General features: G+C 37.9%; 1 protein-coding gene across 2 annotated transcripts; it reads left to right on the top strand.

Annotated features, from left to right (window-relative positions):
- Window positions 1-239: 239 nt before the first annotated feature.
- APIP (APAF1 interacting protein) lies at window positions 240-19,255 on the top strand. 2 transcript variants are annotated; one of them, XM_081062937.1, is made up of 7 exons: window positions 240-470; window positions 8,372-8,472; window positions 12,636-12,684; window positions 13,835-13,952; window positions 15,297-15,432; window positions 18,150-18,317; window positions 18,929-19,255. In XM_081062937.1, the coding sequence occupies exons 1-7, from the start codon at window positions 414-416 to the stop codon at window positions 19,026-19,028; spliced, it is 729 nt and encodes a 242-aa protein (XP_080919063.1). In that variant the 5' UTR covers window positions 240-413; the 3' UTR covers window positions 19,029-19,255. The 2 variants fall into 2 exon arrangements, with proteins under 2 accessions (XP_080919063.1, XP_080919064.1); XM_081062938.1 differs by lacking the exon at window positions 240-470 and adding an exon at window positions 522-693.
- Window positions 19,256-20,752: the final 1,497 nt, after the last annotated feature.

Below are 20,752 nucleotides of genomic sequence, written 5' to 3' on the forward strand. Positions count from 1 at the left end.
ACGCCAGCCGCGCCTGGAGTCTCCGAGTCACGAGGCCCCCAAGCCCCGCCCCCCTGTTGGCCACGCCCATGGACGCCAGCCGCGCCTGGAGTCTCCGAGTCACGAGGCCCCCAAGCCCCGCCCCCCTGTTGGCCACGCCCATGGACGCCAGCCGCGCCTGGAGTCTCCGAGTCACGAGGCCCCCGAGCTCCGCCCCCAACCTCGTTGAGCCCGCCTCCCGGTCTGGCGGCTGCGCGGCGGGCTCTCCGTCCCCGAAGCCCTCCCAGGCCCGCCCTTCGCCGTGTCGCCCCGCCCCTGGGCTGCCCTCAGCGCAGCCTGATCGCACCTGCGGCCCCGCCGCGTTAGCCCAGGCGGAAGCCGGGGAGCCAAGCCGCGCAAACACAGAAGGCCGCGGGGGCCACCCAGTCCGGGCCATGTCTGGCTGTGGCGCTCCGGACGGAGACTGTTGCTCGCGGCGAGGCGGCGCACAGGTAGGGGCGGGGCCGCCGGTGCCCTGTATCCTGGGGGGGCCGGACGCCCGTGGGGCGCGGCAGCGCGGTGGGGCCGGACCGGACGTGTCCCCACGCCATCCCTGCGCGCCGCCCCCGCCGCTCCGCGGGCCGACGTGAGGCCGAGGCCCGGGGCGCTTGGTCCCCGGGACTAGGCTATCCAGACGTGGCAAAAAGAGAAAATAAGGAGGAGAGCGTTTGATGTGTGAGTTGTAAAGCAAGGCAGGGATACAGGGGTGGTTAAGAGAGATGGCCTAGAGGCTAGAGGGAAACTAGACAAGCAGTGGTCACACAACATGAGAAACCCCGCCCAAGAGGCCGGGATGAGAATTAGCCCCCTTATTCCTCTGCCCTTGTTCTTTCTGAGGGCTGAAGGTCCCAATCAATTAATAAAATGCAAGAGATTCTTATTGTGACATACTTGTTGTGGGAGAGGATGAAAGTTGTTGCTTTCCAGGTTCTTTTTCTGGCTGGTCTAATAATGAAATCAATTTGAGAAATTAATAAGAGAAAATAACCAAATTTAATTACATAGTATGTATGGGAACCACACGTACCTGACAGGTTCAGAGACAGGTGAAATGAGGTATGTAGAACATTCTGAGCCAAGGATGAGGTAAGACGCCTTGGGGAGGATGGTCATTCTTAGGATGATACGAAAAGCAGACGTTCAGTCGTTAGAAGTGTGCCTTGCCCTATGGATGGGTCATGGAAAGTTATTTCTGGTAATTTATGGACAAGACTCCAAATTTAAGTTCTTTAAGGGAGAGGTAAAAGTTTCTTTGAGTCCACAGGGTCTCCGTTGCCTTCAGCTCAGGATAATTAACGTGCCAAAGTAGCACATCTTGGGCGGGGGAACCTGTTCTGACCCCCTTCAAGTATTCTGATGTCCTCTGCAGCTAGCCCCTGAGCACCTCACAGCAGTCCTCGGGGAAGCTTCCATTCCCATTCCCCTAAGTGGCTATCCTGAAACCTGACGGTCTTCCCTCATCCTGTACCCCAGACCTGTTTCACAGATGGCCTTGCCTCCAAAATAGCAAAGAAAATGGAAGCCAGTAGGTGTCAAGTCCTGCTTCCCACCTACATCATAATGGAAAAGGTTAAGGACCTAGAACTCTCGAATCAGACTGCCTGGGTTCAAATGTTGCTTCTCCACCTGGGTGGTCTTGGACAAATTAACCTTCCTTAGTATAATACATTTAATAATAAGGATTAAGTAAAGTCCATAGAAAGCCTTCAGAATAGTGCCTGGCACAAAGTAAGCGCTCAAGAGAGTGTAGCTATTCTTGATATCAATTGTATTATATATTACTTGTGCTTTTACTCTTCCTCCTGTCTAAGGGAAATAAAATACTTCCCCTGTTTTTCTAATTCCAGCTTCTGTCTCCACAAAGACTGACCTATTAGCTAGGCCTTTGCTCTCCTGTACCTTTAATCTCCCTATTTCCTAATTTTACCTCCTGACATGTGAAAGAAGACTATTAACCAGTTTTCCCTTTTATTTCCCTTTCCAGCTCTTCATAACAGCCCTACTGAAAGAGTTCTTAGAATGCTCGGCCTCTAAGTTTCATTCACTTCTTAACCCACTTCAATCTGGCTTCCATACCCAGTCTCTTGAAACAGTTTTACTTAAAGTTACAGTTGACCTCATTTACAAATATAGTTAGCCTAGCAAAACCCCAACCCAAGATGAACCCTACTATCCATCCTCTTTGTAATTGCACTGTGCAGCTAAACGTTGCTAGAGAAAATTATACAACTGTGCTCCACGGCCTCACTTCACATTCAAAATTTCAACCTCAAATTGGCACTTAACACGCCCAACAACCCTCTGTTTCCCTGGTACGTAGTTCACTGTCCTGCGCCCGGAGATGACTAGTTGATACCTTTTATTGTCTTTCCAAAGCTCTCATACTCTGTCCCCGCACTCTGACTCATCTGATGACTTTATTTATACTTAAGCGAACAGGAATCATTAAATATGAACTTCCTCACTTTCATACCACAAGACCCGCAGATCTGCCTAAACTTGAACCCATCTTATTTCACAAAATGGAAGAAGCTAATCCTTCCACCTATGCTCAGGATCCATCCCCTCACCTTCCGAAGTTGTTTCTCTCCCTCTCCCTGTCTCTCTTACCATGAATCAATTCCCTTTCTGGCAGGACTGTTCTCATCAGCATGACTTTCAAGCCCCTATCTGGCCCCTACTCATAGGCTACCACTCAACCCTTCATCACTGCTCTAGCCAACCGGTCTCTATTCCTTAAGCTCCACAAGCACTTTCTCACTGCAGGGCCTTCACAGCTGCTCTTTCCTCTGCCTGGAGTGCTTGCCTCTCCCCAGCACAACTGTTTGTGCACACATACTCATTCATTACATACTGTTTTTTTCACATCTGTTAGACTTTAAAGGTCACCTGCTCTGAGAGGCCTTCCTTAACCACCATAATCAAAGTCGATCTCTGCTATTTTTCTCTTATGTCTGCTGGGGTTTTTCCCCCGACTTATTACAATTAATTTTATATTTGTTCTTCTGTTCACTTTATAAAAAACTATCCCCTACAGTGTAAATTCCTTTAGAGCAAGGACTTGGTCTTGTTCACGGCTGAATTTCCAGGAAGTGCTTTGCCAATAGTAAGTACTCAATAAATATTGATGACTCACCTGCCAGTGAATGGCATCACTATCCACTTAGCTACCCAGCTAACTTAACACTTGGAAGTCCTTGAAGCCTTCCGCTTAATTTTCTCACCCAAAGTTCATCCTTCTTTTTTTAACTTCTAAAATGTCATTTGAGTTCATCGCCACCATCACTCCCTTGCAATTTTCTTTTGAAACTCTGCACAGCCTTCTTACTGGCCTGGTCTTTTACTTCCGTGGTCACCACCCTTCATCCTCTTCTCCCCACTGTCACTGTAGAAATGTTCCAGAAACAAGATCTGATCATGTCGTCTTCTATTTAAAACTGCTCAATGGTTTTCGGTCATCTGTGAAGTCCAAACTCTTGTGCCTGGCATGAAAGAGCCTCTATACTCTGCCTCTCTTTCCCCTCCATCTCCAAGAACCTAATTTATAACCTGTTCCAACTACTGAGCGTTCTCTCTGAAATGCCCTTTTTCCTCTTAACCTACCTGGCATATTACCACTGTCCTTCATTAAGACAGCTCAGCCATCCCCCCCTCTATGAAGTTTTTCTTAACTTCTGCTCCCTTCCACCTGTAGCTTCTGCCCCTGTAATGCCCTGGACTGTCTTGTATTACACATTGCTTTGTCGTTTCATAACTGTTAACTTCTTTACTAGACTATGAGGTCCTCCAGGATAAGGCTTTTATTCATTTCTTCAGGGCCTTCAGTATAAGTTGCTGAATGAATGAATGAGAGGGCTCTATAATAAATACCAGAAGAAAGGTACATAGAGCAAATGCCGTGGCACAGAGTTCAAGGAAAGAGTGATCACTTCCTGCTGTGATGGAGAAAAGGAATCACAGGTGAAGTGGGCAGAGAGCCTGGTGTAAGGGCTGACAAGCAGGAGTTTGACAGCTACAGTTGGGACCATTGGACATGCAGATGAACAATAGCCGTGCCAAGAAACAAAACGTATTCTTGGCTGGCCAGAAAATATGTCTTAGTCACCTATTGCTGCATAACAAGTATCCCAAAACTTAAGCTTAAAACAAACATTTATTGTCTCACACAGTTTCTGAAAATTAGGAATCCCGGAGAGCCGAGCTCCAGGTTCTGGCTCAGGGTCTCTCATGAGCTGGCAGTCACGCTGTCAGCTGGAGCTACACTTACCTCAAGGCTTGACTGTAGCTGGAGTGAGCTTCCAGGTCACTCACAGAGTTGTTGGCAGGCCTCCACCCCTCACTGATGGTGGGCCACAGGCTCAGTTCTTCACCTCATGGCCTTCTGCATTGGCTAGCGGAACATCTTGAGCAGCTGGCTTTCCCCGGACCAAGTGATCTGAGAGAGAGAACAACCAAGGTGGAAGCTTTCGTCTTATAGCCCAATCTCAGAAGTGACCTACTGTCACTTCTACAATAGTCTGTGGGTCATACAGACCAACCCCGGTACAGTGTGGGAAGGGACTGTATGTCCTGGTGTAAATACCAGCGGATGGTTAAGAGCCATCCTGGTGGTTGACGTCCACTAGTAGGTTGAATAGAATTGAAAGACTTATGTAAAAACATGAAAAGAAATATTTAAATTATGGCAAGAAAACAGGACTTAACAGACCAAGGAGGTGGTATTTGGGCATACGATGTTGTGAACAATGGAGTCAGTGATCAAAGTATATCGTTTTAGTACTAATAGAGTGAATGGTAGCTGGAGAAGAAGAAGGAGGAATTGTAGTTAAGGAGATCAAATAGGAAAAGATAACCTTAACCCTCCCCCAAATGTCAGTCTCTGAAAGTTTTTACTCGACTTCTGCAATATAAGGACAGTGAAAACGTTAATTTTGCAAAGTTAATTACATTCAAAAGATTACCTTTTATTCTGAGATTATCCTTCCTACTCTTTTTATGTTAAAAATGTACTTTATTTTTTGAAGAAGGCAATAGTAGTTGTTAAATATAATTAATATTGTAACTTGGCAAACTTATGTAAGTTTCTAAAATTTTTTAAAAAAATAACAACAAAAACTTCTGGTCATCAAATTCAGAAGTCTGAGAATCACTTATCCAGATGATTAGTTGTACCAGGAAACGGATACCCAGAAAGGGTCACTGACTTTCCTTAGGATCTTCCGATTTCTAGGTGGTGCTTGACTAATAATGAAGTGTGGTGAAGGGAGAACGGAGAATTAGGCCTTTGAATAGAGGTGAAGTTGCAAAAAAAAAACCAATATGCACAGAGAGGAGAGTGAAACGGATGTACAGAAAGAAACAGGAAACAAAGACAGATTAAATGCTGACGACGTTGCTACGTCTGCATCCAGTCCCTTCCTGAGGCCAGTGTCAGGAAAAATTGTGAAAGACTGAAATGAGCCAAAAAAACTACTAGGTGTCTGGGGACTATCTTTGAACTATTTCACAACTCTGTAAATTGTGGAATACTGACAGTAATGCAGATGGATATTGTTCATAAAAATGCAAGTTGTGTTACGAAGATTCACCTATTGCTGCCTGATGGATATTGTCCGGTTTTACAGTATTTGTAAATCCAGGATTCCTGATTGCTTATATGGGTATGTGTTTGTTTTGAATTCTCTTTGGAACCAGTTGTAACATATTTCTGGTTCCCTCATTAATTGATGGGTTAAATAATATCTTTGACACATGTTAATTTTATGTTTGTATTACAATCCAGGAAAACGTCTTGTCTGAGCGATACATGCCTCTATTATGCCTATATTGAAAGAAAGGGTAGAGGAAGAGATTAGAGCCATGGTTGGTCATGAGTGGGTATCTCACTGACAATTGAGGCTGATTTCCTTAAAAAGTAGATTGAAAAATTGGAAAAATAAAGTACCAATTCAAAAACTTTTTAAACTTTAATGTTTTTATTATATACTGTATACAAAATACTGTATACTGTTAACCATTTCTCCATCACTTGTAGTAGAATCTCGACTGTAAGCAGTTGATTATAACCCATCTTTAGATAACATCTTTCAAAATTCTTATTCTAATTGAAAACGAGATGTAACAATAATAGACAAGTAGTGTTATTGACATTCATGGGAATTATCATTCCTAACTAAATGCTAACTAAACCTTTACTTTCTGTCAATTCTTGTTAAAAATATCTATTCAGATTTTTACTCTGGATAATGTGAATGACTGGATTTTTACCAAATGTCTCTATTGGTTCCCGCTGCTAAGTGATTATTTTTCTTGAAATTGTAATTTTGTGGGTTTGAATGCTTGAATGAAATTTTGTTAGCAATGGCCGCCTTACCACTGTTATTTCTGTAGCATGAAGCTGACTAATTGCTACAATACCTCAGTGCTGGAAAGAACAAAAAGGGCAAAGGGAGACCCATAATAACAGACCATTTTCTATAATGCTTGCAACTTGCTGTGCAAATTGATGGTTTTAAGGATTGGAAAACTGCAGGAGTCTTCTCATTAGCTGTACTTTAATATATAATTAAATATCATTTATAGCCCTAGGAAAGGAAATAGCAAATTATACAGGGTACGGATAACTTGGGTGGATTTTGTAAGAACAGATATCAGAAAAACCACTATAGCTTTACCATTAACGTTAATTCAAGAATTTTTACTCTTTAAAATGGGAAGGAAAACTGACATTGTGTCACACATTGTGCTGGCTGCTTTATATCCATTACATCTCATTTTAATCCTCATAATGTTCACATTTTATGGGTGAGTAAACTGAGACCCAAAGTCATGTAAACAAAAAAATGAGGTAGTAATGGATTTCACTTTATGTCCATTAACTCCTAAGCCTGTGTTGAATCAGAACTTTAAAAAATTTCCATGTTCCCATGTTTTTAATTTTATATTTTGAAGTCTGCTCCATTAAATTATCATGTTATTATAGTTAAAATGTATATGTCAGATATTAACAGTGAATTTGGAAAAACACTGTGATTTCAGAAATCCAGTATAAAGTAGCTGAAAATTCAGTCTGTTCAATAATAATCCAACTTTGGACTTAGATATTTTCCCCCTTTATCCAGTGCCAAGATTTATATGGGCAAGCTTCCTTGCTGTGCTTTTCTGCCCACTGGGTAGATTTCCCCTGGCGGGTACGGTCCCTTGGCATCTCAAGCTATGGATGCCCCATTTTGAGCACACCCTAGTTTTATCTCGTTTTCTAGTGGCTTGCATAGCTATCAGAAGTGAAGCTCTAGGTTATCGGAGTTTTGGAAATACCTTTGGGGAAATGATGGTGTTAGAGCACACTTCCTTCCCAAGTACCTTACTCTCATTACTTTTATGGCCCCTGTGAGATGTTACTTTCTTGACAGCTCAGCAGATTTATTCAGCATTTTCAGTTGTTTCCATCCTGGCAAAAATGGAATTCATGGTATTTATTGTTTTTGTTTTCATTAATTTTAACTTTAAAAAAGAATGGAAAAACTTTTTTTTCTAAAGAAGTAACTTAGAGTTATATAAAAATAAGGCCCTTATTTTAAACATACTTATTGTGCTGATCATTTCACTATATACATATATAAATAATGAATCATGTTGTACACCTCAAACTAAAATAGTGTTCTATGTCATTTTTACCTCAATAAAAGTAAATAAATAAGGCTTGAGGTTTATACCACCATATATGGTGGTTTAATACACCATATATGTGTTCCTGTACACACACATCTTTATAGAAATGGCCCAGGAAGTATTAATTGATTGTTTCTGAGTGAGTGCTTTCTATGTTATTTTCTTGACTTTATATTCCACAATGACTATATGTTGCTTTGGTAATAAGAGAAAACGATACATTCATTTTGAGAAAAAGACATTTTTAGAATAAAAAAAATTGAATCAACACACAGAATATGAACAAATAGCTATCATAGTATATCATACATATCATGCCTTAATTGAATGAGATGTTTTTGTGTAAATAAATTTACTGGATGACAAGCATGTTCCATTAAGCACCAGATTCTATTTTATTTCAGCCATTTCGATAGAAATGCCAGGCATTTCCCCACTTTGCTCTTGCAGCCTGTTCAATTGTGTTGGACTGCATGGCTCTATACTGAATAATTCCAGGGTGCCAACTAGCACAGTAGATCCACTTTCTAAACATTAAAAACAAAGTATGTGTTATAATAGTTTTCTCCTTCACAGTCCTCTATGGTAGATTTTCTTAAGCTCCCTCACACTGGCTTCATAGAGATGTCAGCTAGAATAATCACTTAATAAGATGTGTTTTTAAAACCCTTGTCTTTTTAAGGACACGGAACATCCCAGATACCTGATTCCAGAGCTTTGCAAACTGTTCTACCATTTGGGCTGGGTCACCGGGACTGGAGGAGGCATTAGCTTGAAGCATGGGTAAGTTTCTGGCTGGTTTCATTTCCAGGAATTCTCCACACAGGGCCTAGCATGCATTACGTCCAATGAACAACTGATGCACAGTTTTATGTGATACTGAAGGTATTTTCATTTCTACTTGGAGAAATAGGCATTTGCATAACGGAGTGGAACAAGTGTAGAGAAGTTGCAGATATAATAAAACCTAAGGATTTAAGAGCCACAATTTCTAATCAGAATAACTTGGTCCTCAGCCTTTGGAGTACTAACGTTAAATAACATGCTGCCAAATATGTTCATACCTATGTCTGGAATTGTAAAGGGTCCCCTGTAGGTAGACCGGATTTGTTTCAAAGGTTCACATACATATTTTAAAGTCACTTAACTACTCATTACTAGCCGTCAGAAATCCTGAAAATTACATCGTATTGAGTCAAAGGAAAAGCAATATGACTCTCTATGCACGTGTGTCATTATTAATGGACATAGCAGCTGCTGGTCCATGTTGTTCAGAGGACAAAGCAACAGGTACTGGGCTTGAAACAGAAGGAATGAATAGTATTTACTGGTTCATTAGATTTATTCGGTGTCTCTCCTCCAAAAGGATGAAGAAATAAGTAGCTTACAGTGAAAGCAGAGGTTGTGGAATTTCATTCTCTCAAGTGTTTTTTCTCTTGAAATGTTTTTGGAATACTATTGTCTGGAGGCTGAGTATAAACTGAGGGGCTTGATTTATTTCTTTATCCTAATTCATTTTCTTTAACAAAAATTGGGTTACTACTATATTTATATAATATTGAGTATATATATAGTGATGTCCCCCAAGGACGCTATATTGTGTAAAAGGAAATGGAATGTGAAAAAAAACATTTGGAACAAAAGGAATTTTAGAGCATACCACAGGATAATGCCATTGTAATTTCATCTGCTTCAAATTACCAAGTAACTCAGGAAATATTAATTGAAATGTGGGAAATGAGAGGAGGGGCCTTAGTCAACACCTGTCACAATTATGTGTACAGGGATGCACTGGAAAGGTCACATTCCATGTGGTACCTTGTCCATCCATCCATGGCTCTCTTCTCTTACCGTCAAACCAGTACTAATGCGTCAACTCAGCATTTTGCAGGATTTCACATTATTTTGCCAAAATTTTTGAGTTGACCTGTTTCCAGCAAACTCCTATGAAAACAATATTTGTTGTTGTTTTGAATCCATTTAAGAGTTGAGTCCCAGTATCGGTTTCTCAGCTGTTTTATTTATAGTAAGTCATATTCTAAACATTGCCTTTAGTTAACTTTTTGTTTGCACATGCAGAAATAGTTTGTGTATGTACAAAATATAACTTCCTACCAAACTGAGTTTAAATAACCATTTTTAACTGGCTCTTTATAAAAGAAAAGAAAAAGCAGCGAAGCTGAAAATAGAAGGGGCCATTGCAGATCTCAAGAGAGAATTTTTTTTAATCATAAAGACATAAAATACTATGTTCTTTCTAAAAGAATTTTACTAATCTATATACTGAAATGGGTGTGGTCACCCTAAAAAACTCACTTGTCACCTTTTAAATTAAATGGCTTGTACTGCACTACAATCAATGTACAGGACAGTTGTATCCTGCATGTAAAATGCTTTTTCCTTAGATTCTTAATGGGTAAGGAGCTCCTCCTGGAGGTCACTGGTGGAAACAGCCACAATTTTATGGCACTGTATTTGGAATCTTATTAAATTGGTGTTTTACACAGTAAAATGGGTAACTTGTAGTAAAATATGGATTTTTTTCTCTCTGATATTTAAATGAGTTCATAAGCCCACATCAAATACTTTATCAGCAATATTATTCTCATGTTATTAGTGAAAGTTTGGTTTTCTTTGATGCTTAGAGCAAATAAATTTGGAATGAAGTAGAAACCCCATGATTAATTATGTTTCCAGAATAATACTGACAATAAACTCTTTGGAAATATAAAATTATTTACTGATTCCCTGGTTTGGCTGATACCATTTCAGCTTGTGTTACTGACATATAGTACCGAAAGATGTATATAAAAGAGAGCGTAAGTCACATATAAGAGTTAAATCAGAAGGAGGAAACAGAGGACCAAGAAAATGACAGTAATGAAGGCAATTCTAGGATACTTAGCAGGTCCCTGCCATTTACATTTAGCATTTCCTGTTTCCGCAGTGTAATATTCTTATGTGTTAGAGATGCTAATCCTCTTGCATGCTATTAGAATTAAAGTTAATGAACCCATATCGTAGACAAAATAATTAACGCATAGTAAGATTTAAATGATTTTTTAAAAATGACTAGACAGTAAGTAAAAATAGATGTATTCTGAACTCTTGGGTTTTGTCCCCTGCTTACCACATAGTGAAAGAGCAGGGAGAATAGAGAAATAAGTTCCAAAACTTAATACCTTGAAATTCAAAATGCTTTTTGTTTGTGGCTTACAGCACCAAGTAATTACTTCACTTTTAGTCTTTGGCGTGTTTCCCTCCTAGCATAAAAACTCTGTCATTTTTGTATTTTTTTTCCAGAGACCTCCTTCTTTGTAGGTGTGAATGTATTTTTTCAAAACCTATTTTCCTAATCTTTTAATTACCCAAAGTTGATCAAAGTCTAAACTAATTTCCACTTTACAAGGGCAGTAATAAAGCAGATTTGGAGTACCAAATTACTTAAGTAAACTGAATAAGTACCCTGGATTTTCCTTCTTTGTAGATGGATTTTATTTACTAGCAGACTGTTTTGTACTTTATTTGGGTCTGTTCCCAGGATTGCATAAATTTCTCCCACATAAGAAGACTTACAAGTCCACTTACCAGGGAAGGTGATTGGACCACGTACCATACACGATTCTAGAGTTTCTTCCATATTACACAAGGACAAAAGATTTGGATCCCTGGTATTGGTAAAATGCCCTTTTTAACAGTATGATTCCCTACTCATTCCCACTGGTTCTAGAGGAATGTCACTCTATCGTTTTCTTATGCAACAGAACTCAAAAGCGCTAGCTACTTTGTGAAAACAAACGATTGAATGTTACTTACTGTGCTTTAGATTTCACTCCCATTATCGGGTCCAGCATTTATTTTCTAGACCTTAATTTACCACTGCACCCTTGAAGGAACTTTTATTTCACCTAACATTTTTGTCAGTTCCAAGTCTATAGGTTTATTAGTGACCCCAAGTTTGGTAGCTTGGTTCGCTACAGGCTATCATCGTCATTTTCACTATGAAGCAGTTGATATTTACTCAGTGGCCCTGTGGCCGTGCCTCAGTGGCAGAAGCCGGAGCATGCATGCACATGCACTTCCTTCCTTTACCTACATGGGGCAGCTCTTTAATACCCTCTGGCAGCAACTGAAACTGATGAATGAGCCAAAGGACTTTTGTTGAGGGTGGAGAGAATTTAGAGACGATTTTGAAATTGATTTCCAAATCAAATTTCAGAGCACCTTGTGGTGGAGTATAACATGACATTCTGCAGCACGGAGATCTCCAGATGTAGCCATTCTTTTTATATTTTTAACTTTTTGTAATTGTTTTAGGTTTATTAACCAATATTTTCACAAGATAGATGTGTTTTTTCAAACAGGAAGCATACCATTCCACCCAAAAAGTAGCCTAGTGTTAATGCTGTAATGATTTAATAAACTGTCCAGCAGAGGTCTCTAAACTTCATGTTTTCTAATAAGAGCATTTAAAACAGTAAAATTAAACCTGCCTGATTCCTGGCAAGACAGATACCTACACATACTTCTAGTGAGCGTATTTCCCCCTGATTGGAATAACTGTATGCCATATATACTAGGATAAGCTCTGCTTGCTCATGCTTAACAATTCATGCTAAAGACTTGTGTTTTCAGATTTTATTTCTCCTAACCAGATAAAAGCGTGGTTACCAATGCTTTTGCCCCATAAACAGAAATAAAGAAATATATCTGAAAACATAGAAGACAACAGCAACTATCAGCATTTTACTGTATCATCAGTATTACAAAGGCATTCAAATATTTGGTATTCTTTCTATAACTAGTACCATTAATTAAATCAAGCAGCTCCTCGTATGACTTGATTTATAAAGAACATTAATGATTGGACTGCAAGGATATTTTTTCTTTGTGCAGAAGCACGTTAGAGTGAAATAAATACCAATTTCCGCATTTTGTGTTCCCAGCAATGAAATCTACATTGCTCCTTCAGGAGTGCAAAAGGAACGGATTCGGGTACGGTAAAGAGATTCTTCTTAAACCCAAATGTCTTTCTTCTCTACTTGACTATTGTTTTGTGAAATGGAATTCATTTTAAAAGAAATACTAGTTTTGAAGAGTAGTTATATTGTGACCATTTAAATAACCATTTAAATATTGTGACCATTTAAATAATCAACAAACATTTTTTGAGTAACTGTTAACTTTTTTTAAGGTAGTAAGTATCCTCTGTGCATCGAGTATGTTTTGAACTCTCATTTAACCTCTAGAGGACAAAATTGAATAGTGCAACTTTGATTCATAATAACAGGGAATTATAACTTTGCAGTGTTATAACGCCGTCTTTATCAGGCTAGTAGAGTAATCAGACTTATGGTCTCAAATGGACCAAACTGACTCCTATTTAATAATAGCAAATCTATTTCAATTTATTTCAAAATTTTGAGAAGACTCGTTCTGTATTAATGCTAGAATAATACTGAAAATCTAGTTAAAACAAACACATAATACTTAACTTCTATCTAATTAATAAAATGCTTCATTCATAAAACATTGGTAATAGACCCTGTAGTTTGTAATAAACCCTGGCAAATGAAATGTATAAGTCAGAAATATGCATGCATTACTGGGGTTTTTCATTTCATTTCATTTGCCATGGTTTCTGAGTGCCAGTTAACTTTCTCAGGGGATAAGAAAATTTTGCTCTATATTTTTACTCTTATATTATGAAATGTGAAAAAAAATGTAACACCCATCTTAGAATGGTGATTTCTTTCTATAGTATCTCTGAAATATAGTTATGAAATTACAGTTGAGAAGCTAAATTGATGAAATGACAGCAGGGTCATTATATACATGTTAAATTTTCCATATCAATTTTTTCTTCAAATTGTAAAGGAAAATACTTTAGCCCTCTTGAAAATATTTTTATTAATAGGAAACATTATTGTTCTCAAAATGGCTAAAAAATTTTGAGAGAGAAACTATAATGATACGAATATTTAAAATATGAGTTGAATATATGTACATATATATTATCACTCTCCATGTGTGTGAGTGTATATATGTGTATATATACACACATATATATATGTATATATGAAAAGGCGACATTTCTAATTGATATTGTATAAGCCTTGTTTTCTTTTCTGCCTTCTATAAATAGCCGGAAGACATGTTTGTTTGTGACATCAATGAACAGGACATAAGTGGACCTCCACCCTCTAAGAAGTTAAAAAAAAGCCAGTGTACTCCTCTTTTTATGAATGCTTACACAATGAGAGGTAGGCAGAAAATATATTCGACATAAAGAATATTTGCAGAGTAGGCTCTCCTAAATAATAATAATTATTGTTGTTGTTAACATTTCTTGCATACCTACTATGTACAAGAACTTTAAATATGTTAACCTATTGAGTCCTCACATCATCCTGTGTGGAAGGTCCATTTTACATAGGAGAGGACAGAGCTCTGGGAAGATACTCCCAAATTAAACAGCTGGTGAGTACAGGGGCCAGAATTCCAACCTAGGTCAGTCTGACTCCATTAAGATTGCCAAAGTGACTGACTAAATATGTTTACAGTCAGATTCCTGCTCTTAGTTTAGAGTTATACCTCTGGGAACTTGTAGTAGAAGTAAATCAGTTTACAGATGAGGGAGAATCATGACCTTTTCTTCACTTCAGTGGGAGGGGTCCTCTCTTTTTGAAAAATTGGCGGTGTGATAAAAAGAAGGAGTCTTGATTCCCAGAAATTGTGGAAGAAAACCAGCCTAGAAAGGTTGAACCTAGGAGGCAATGTGAAAATAGAAAGTATAACTGAAGTACTGGCTCAGCCATAGCAATAAAGTCATTAGCAGCATGCTTTATTATAACCACTGAATGAAATCAATATTGAGTAAGTAATTATGCTATGTTCTGTTCCAGGAAATTATCAGTGACTGCTGAAAATGATAAAACTTCAGGAACAGATTCTAATAGCATGAAGGACCTTTCCCAGCATAAAGCTAAATAAACTTCCAGTTGCAAAAAGAGCCATTACTGAATTTTATAGCATACAAATCCTTTTTAGGTAAACTCATTACATCTATACCTTAAAATCCCTACCATCCCTCATGCTACCAAGATATGGTCTGCGCTCTGAAGCCTGACTTGGTAATTAAGGGTCAGACTGACCTGGGTTCAAATTCAGGTTCTGCCACTACTGTCTGTGGACCATGGACAACTTATTTAACATCTCTGAGCTTCTATTAACTATTAAATGGGGGAGGTAGAATTACCTCTAAGATTGCTGAGATGATGCAGAGATAACATATATAAAGGGCGTTTGCCCAGTGCCTCCATGATTATTATGGCCATACTTCAGACCATCTAAAAGATATTTCATGGGCACGTGTAAAATATTGTGAAGTGTCCTGATGCTGGATAAAGTTTCATTTTTTAGCTTTCCAACTCTATTAGTATTTCTCTCTTCATACCTCTCTCCTACCAACTGCCAATTGCTTATTCCATGCCAAGAAAAACAAGTCCCTAACCGTATATAAATATGTGTGTGTGTATTATTTGTTTTCCTTTAAAAGGTATAATTTAGTTTTCACTGAGCATGTGGCTTTTTTCTTCCTCCTCCAGGAGCAGGCGCAGTGATTCATACCCACTCTAAAGCTGCTGTCATGGCCACCCTTCTCTTTCCAGGACGGGAGTTTAAAATTACACATCAAGAGATGATAAAAGGAATAAGGAAATGTACCTCGGGAGGGTATTATAGGTATTGTCTTTTTCTGTTTTTGCTTAAATAATTTGAAAAGTATTTTTCCTTCTTCTGATAAACAGACTATGGGTTTTTTAAATGCATTTTATGGACTGTTGTGAGATCTAAGCTAAGTAATACCCCACCTAATTTTATACTCCGATCTATTCTCAGTTACAACTCAGATGCCTCCCCTCTTCCTCCCCCACTTTCACCCCAGCCTTGGTAAATCATTAGCAACATAAATAATGAAATGTTTGTCAGAGCAAAATGAAAAAACCTTGGCTGAGACATCTACAGCAAAGGAAAGATTATGTCCCCGTATTAAAGCACCCAAAGAACAAGAGCTCCCCACCTTCACTTTGTCTGAAGGAAATTTCAGACCTGACTAAAGTCTTTACTTCATTTTGATTTAAGTTAGTATTTCTAGAATATTTTCATATTTGTAAAAGTTTTATCATTATTTCAATGTAAGTAGATATCTATATTTTTATAGTTTTTTCTTTGTGGAAAGTGGCATAGATAGTATACAACAAAGGTCTGGATAAAATCAAATAAATCCACCAGCCCACAAAGAAGCAGTAATTATTCATCAATCTAGACGATAGCGATGTGAAGAAACATGTTCTCGGTGCTCAGGTATAAGCAGAGCATTTCATTTGAATGTATCGGCATTTTTACTCCTGAGTCTTCTCCCTTCCTGATTTCCTGAAGGGCCTTGTACAGAGGAAAAGGGTGCCAGTTTTTGTAAAGTGTTCTTACAGCAATGTCTTACTGCATGTAATAGAATGGACGTGTTTAAACTAGCGTGCTGAGAATTAATTTGATTTGATTATAGTTAATATTTATTGTGTGCCTAAAGCATTCCTCAGTCCTGTGAAATACCTATTTACAAAAGTTAAATATTTATATTATGAAAGAGGACATCGTAAAGAAAGTATAGTCCCATGTTGCCTTTTCCACATCTGGGCCTTGAAGGAAAGGCATTATGTATGATACCAATTTTATCAGCATTTGATTGCTTTGGTGAAAAAATAAAAATAGCTCAGAAGAACATGTAAAAGGATGGGTAGAGAAACAGCACAGTAGAGAGCTTTGGAATTTTGTGAGATAAAAAGGACATGAATGAAAAGATGTCATGTCTTATTCATTGTAACTTATACATTTGGTATATTATTTTGAATGTTTCAGAATTTGAAAAATACAATCTATTTTGAGATGTCCTTTGAGATTCTGTTTGAGCCTGGCTGGGAAATCAGTAATGGCTCAGGGGCAGTGATGTTATTATAGCTCAGGGGCAGTAATATTTTATAAGAGTTTGGGGAAAATCTTGAGTCCAGTTTTCAAAAGAAGGGATAGTAAAGGCTGGATGAAGTAAGAAAGGAGTGTTTTGATATTCTCTATTTTATTTTTTTAAGTCCATCTTCAGAAAAAAAACACCTTTCAAATGCTTAATTCTTACCAGAGGAAGTTACCATATTTAAATATAATTGTCCTCCCTTTTGGAAGCAACATGCATATGGTAGAGTGAAAAGAACGCTGTTCGATGGCCAAAGGACTATCCTGGCTTTATTCCTCATTTAACTTATTAGTGTCCTATCTGTAAAATGGGTAGCTTGAATTGAATTAGTTTTGAGGTCTTATTTTTTTGTGAAATTATTTTGCCACTTGAAAATATGTCTGACTAGTCATTATATGCTATAGGAAAATATAAGTTTGTGGTTCTCCTGGCCAATATTAGGACAAATTTTAGATTAGCCATTCATTCCTTCCATATATAAGAATATTTTATAATTATCTCTATTTTACTTAAGTGAAATAATGAGCAACTCCATACGTTAATGTAATGGTTGGCCACGTTACACAGGACAGCTACTTAGCCTGTACCTGCCCTAACGTAGTAATTTCTGATAATACTTCAGCTAGAATTTTTGGAGTGTTGGTGTAGCTATTACAAAGGGAGTGAAAAAGCAGATATTATATTACCGAAGCAAGAGATTGTCCTGTATAAAGGAAAACATGTCTGAGTTTTGACGGGTTATAAATAACCTCAGGGATAGACTTACTCTTTACCAGTAATTAAGTGTTTTGCTTGAATGTTATTACACGAACAAAACGGAACACACATATTCTGATTTTGTCACATATGTTTACTAAAACGGTTGGAAATAAAAGAAGTTCTAAAGATACAGATTTAAGAATGTTCTGAAAACTATCATACCTTTAATAGTTATCTCCAGAGGTTTCTTGCTAACCCAGTGCCACAAATCACCCTTGTATTTATTTACTTGACCTTTGGGGTCCTGCAGAGATGAAGTAAAATGATTTTGTATCATTGGAAAATTTCTTCTTAATTAGAAGTTCAATTGTTAATCCTTCCTACAGTTCTGATTCTGAGATACATCATTTCCCATCTCCTGCTAAAAATATGATTGTCTCTGCTTCAAGGAAATACTTGTATGATCTTGATAATTTCTTTGTTAGGTTTTGGTATCCTGTACAGATTTCTGCCACTTATACTTAGGATTAGAATAATGCCTGCCAAATTCCCAAGGCGTCTTTTGATACAGATATTTGTTCAAGATACACAGAATAACATGCAACATCTTGTTCACTATTTGGAGTAGCTTTCCAGATATAAAGAGAATGTCTGGTTGCTTGAAAAAATTATAAATTTTACAAGTGTATACTTTTATTTGTTTTCATGGGGAAAAAATGGCTTGTTTATCTTGTAGATATGATGATGTGTTGGTGGTACCCATTATTGAGAATACACCGGAGGAGAAAGACCTCAAAGAACGAATGGCTCGTGCAATGAATGAATACCCAGACTCCTGTGCAGTACTGGTCAGACGTCATGGAGTCTATGTCTGGGGAGAAACATGGGAGAAGGCTAAAACCATGTAAGTTTAAATCAGAGAACATTTGGGACAAGTCACCACACTCTAAATGTAAAAGAGATTAAAATATGTCTTATGATTGTTAATGAAGTGTGATTTTTTGTGTGTGTTATTGGTCAGATTGGTTTAAATTTAAATGGTTTGTCATTACTATTTCTAGATATTTGACTTGTATTGGGTATTCAGTAATTAAGAAACATTTATTGAATAAGCTATTATTTGGCAAGGTGCTATGCACTTTGATACAAAGAAAAAGATACAGGTCTAGTTCTGGGAGGTTAAGGCCGAAGGGAATATAAAGCTAACCCAAGTTATGTAATGATTTGTTACATTTATTTCAAAAAGTGACACATAGTAAAAAATTTAAATTTATGTTAGTAGTATATTTTAAACTCCCTCTTATATCCTGAGAAATATATAATATGGTTGCATGATTCAATAGGATTCCATTCCATGTTTTAATAATGTTGGGGGGAAAGTAAGAAATTTTGGCCTACAATTGAGAAAAAGAATGTGCTGGAAACAGGGTTAACTTAATGGGGAGGAGAAATGTAATTATTAGAGAACTCTGTTTCACTAAACACCTTTAGTTCTTTTTGCTTTTTCCTTCTTAGGTGTGAGTGTTACGACTATTTGTTTGATATTGCTGTATCAATGAAGAAAGTAGGACTGGATCCTACACAGCTTCCAGTTGGAGAAAATGGAATTGCATAAGCCAAATGGGAGTTTATATACAGAGACAAAGCTTATCTTAATTATTGTTATACGTAAATGAAACTTGACTGTATTTTTAAATGAATTGAAAATTTCCGTGATGCCATTAAGTTGCCACTAAATGCTCTACAGATGATCGCCCTGAATCTCATCTGATATTGGCTGACATTTGCTTCAATTCTCGTAATTTTAAACAACACTGTAGTGGAATAAAATTTTATAATGAATATTTTTATGTTTATTTAAAAATTCATGACAGCAACATATTTCCCTTTAAATGAATTCCCTTTTTAGCATACACTCCCAGAGGAATTCCTCTTACTCTTCAGAGTTGCTGGTGATACTAGAATTCATTGAAAATTTTCCACTTAATTATGGAATGAGCACTTCCTTGTTCTTGCCAAAACTAGTGATCCGTTCTCTCTATTTTATGTGACTTTACAGGAGCATTAGTAGTGATTACTCACTCCTTGAAACATGTTCCTCTAGGCTTCTGTGACACCAGATTCGTGCTTCTCTGCTTACCTCATCGCTCACTTTTATGATTCTTTTCTTGAATATTTCTCTATCAGACTTCTAACCGTTGGAGGCCCTCAGGGCTCTCCGTTGGTACCCAGGCTCTTCATCTTTTTTCCTAGGAACTTTCATGCAGTGCCATAGCTTTAAATATTATCTACATACTGATGACTCACAGTGTTTTATCTCTAGCCCAGACCTCTTCTACAATCCACACTTATCTGCCCACTTTCTATCACCATTTGGATGTCTAATTGCTATCTTAAACCTACTAATGCCCAAAACAATGCTATTGATTTTTCTTCCCTATAAGTCATTACCCTCCCCCAACTCCCAAACCTTTTCTAGATGCTTCTGCCAAAAATCTCCCTGAGACAGACGTCTGTCACTACAACCAAGAAAAATGCCTGACACATTGTAAATACTCAATATTTAATACCCGTTTTCTGGGTTCTTGGTGGAGGTTCTTCCACAGAGGGAATATAGTTTGGGTCACTTCTGCCTCACCTCATTTTTAAAATGGTGATAATGAATGAGATAAAGTATGTGAAACAATAAACCACAGTACTTGACCTGTAGTAGGTCTTTGATAAATGTTAATTACCCTCCTTTCTATAAGTCTCATTTAATCCTCCTAAGAGTGTTTTGAGGTAGGTGCTATTTTAGATAAAAAAGCTTCACTTTTTTCGATGAGAAAATTGAAGCTCAGATAGGAATAATAAATACGTAGAATTTAAGAGAAAGTATGTAAAGGTCTCACCACAGTGTGTCATATACTAAGAATGAGGTCCAACTCTGAACTTCCTTTCCTAAACACCCCTCACTTCCTCATCTGCAAGGTAATTGTCATACAAGTCAGTCATATAAACTATACTAAAGCACTTCTCCGATTGTATGTGTTTTCACCACTGGAAATGCAGAAAAGATTTGCAAAGCCTGAAATCAAGGTGGGGGAATAGCTGGTGGAAGGCTACTACTTAATTTTTTTTTTTTAATGTAAAGGAGAATATGATCTCTACCATGTGATTGCTAGGAGCTGGGGTCTAAAGGTGAATACAGATCCAGCTTGGGGAGGGCTGGCTTATTCTCCGTGTCTGGCTCATGGCTGTTCAGTGCATATTTGTGGAAAGGGGCAGTGGGCATTCTTCACACACCCTCGTGACTCGTGACTGTTGTTCTCTCAATTATTCCTTCTTTAAATAAGAGGG

The sequence above is a fragment of the Rhinolophus hipposideros genome, assembly GCF_964194185.1.
Source record: "Rhinolophus hipposideros genome assembly, chromosome: 10".
Lineage (NCBI taxonomy): Eukaryota > Metazoa > Chordata > Mammalia > Chiroptera > Rhinolophidae > Rhinolophus > Rhinolophus hipposideros.

Coding starts and splice junctions, on each gene's coding strand:
- APIP (XM_081062937.1), top strand. CDS start 414: ATGTCTGGCTGTGGCGCTCCGGACGGAGACTGTTGCTCGCGGCGAGGC. Junction 8,473..12,635: donor GGCATTAGCTTGAAGCATGG/GTAAGTTTCTGG, acceptor TTGTGTTCCCAG/CAATGAAATCTACATTGCTC. Junction 12,685..13,834: donor TGCAAAAGGAACGGATTCGG/GTACGGTAAAGA, acceptor TTCTATAAATAG/CCGGAAGACATGTTTGTTTG.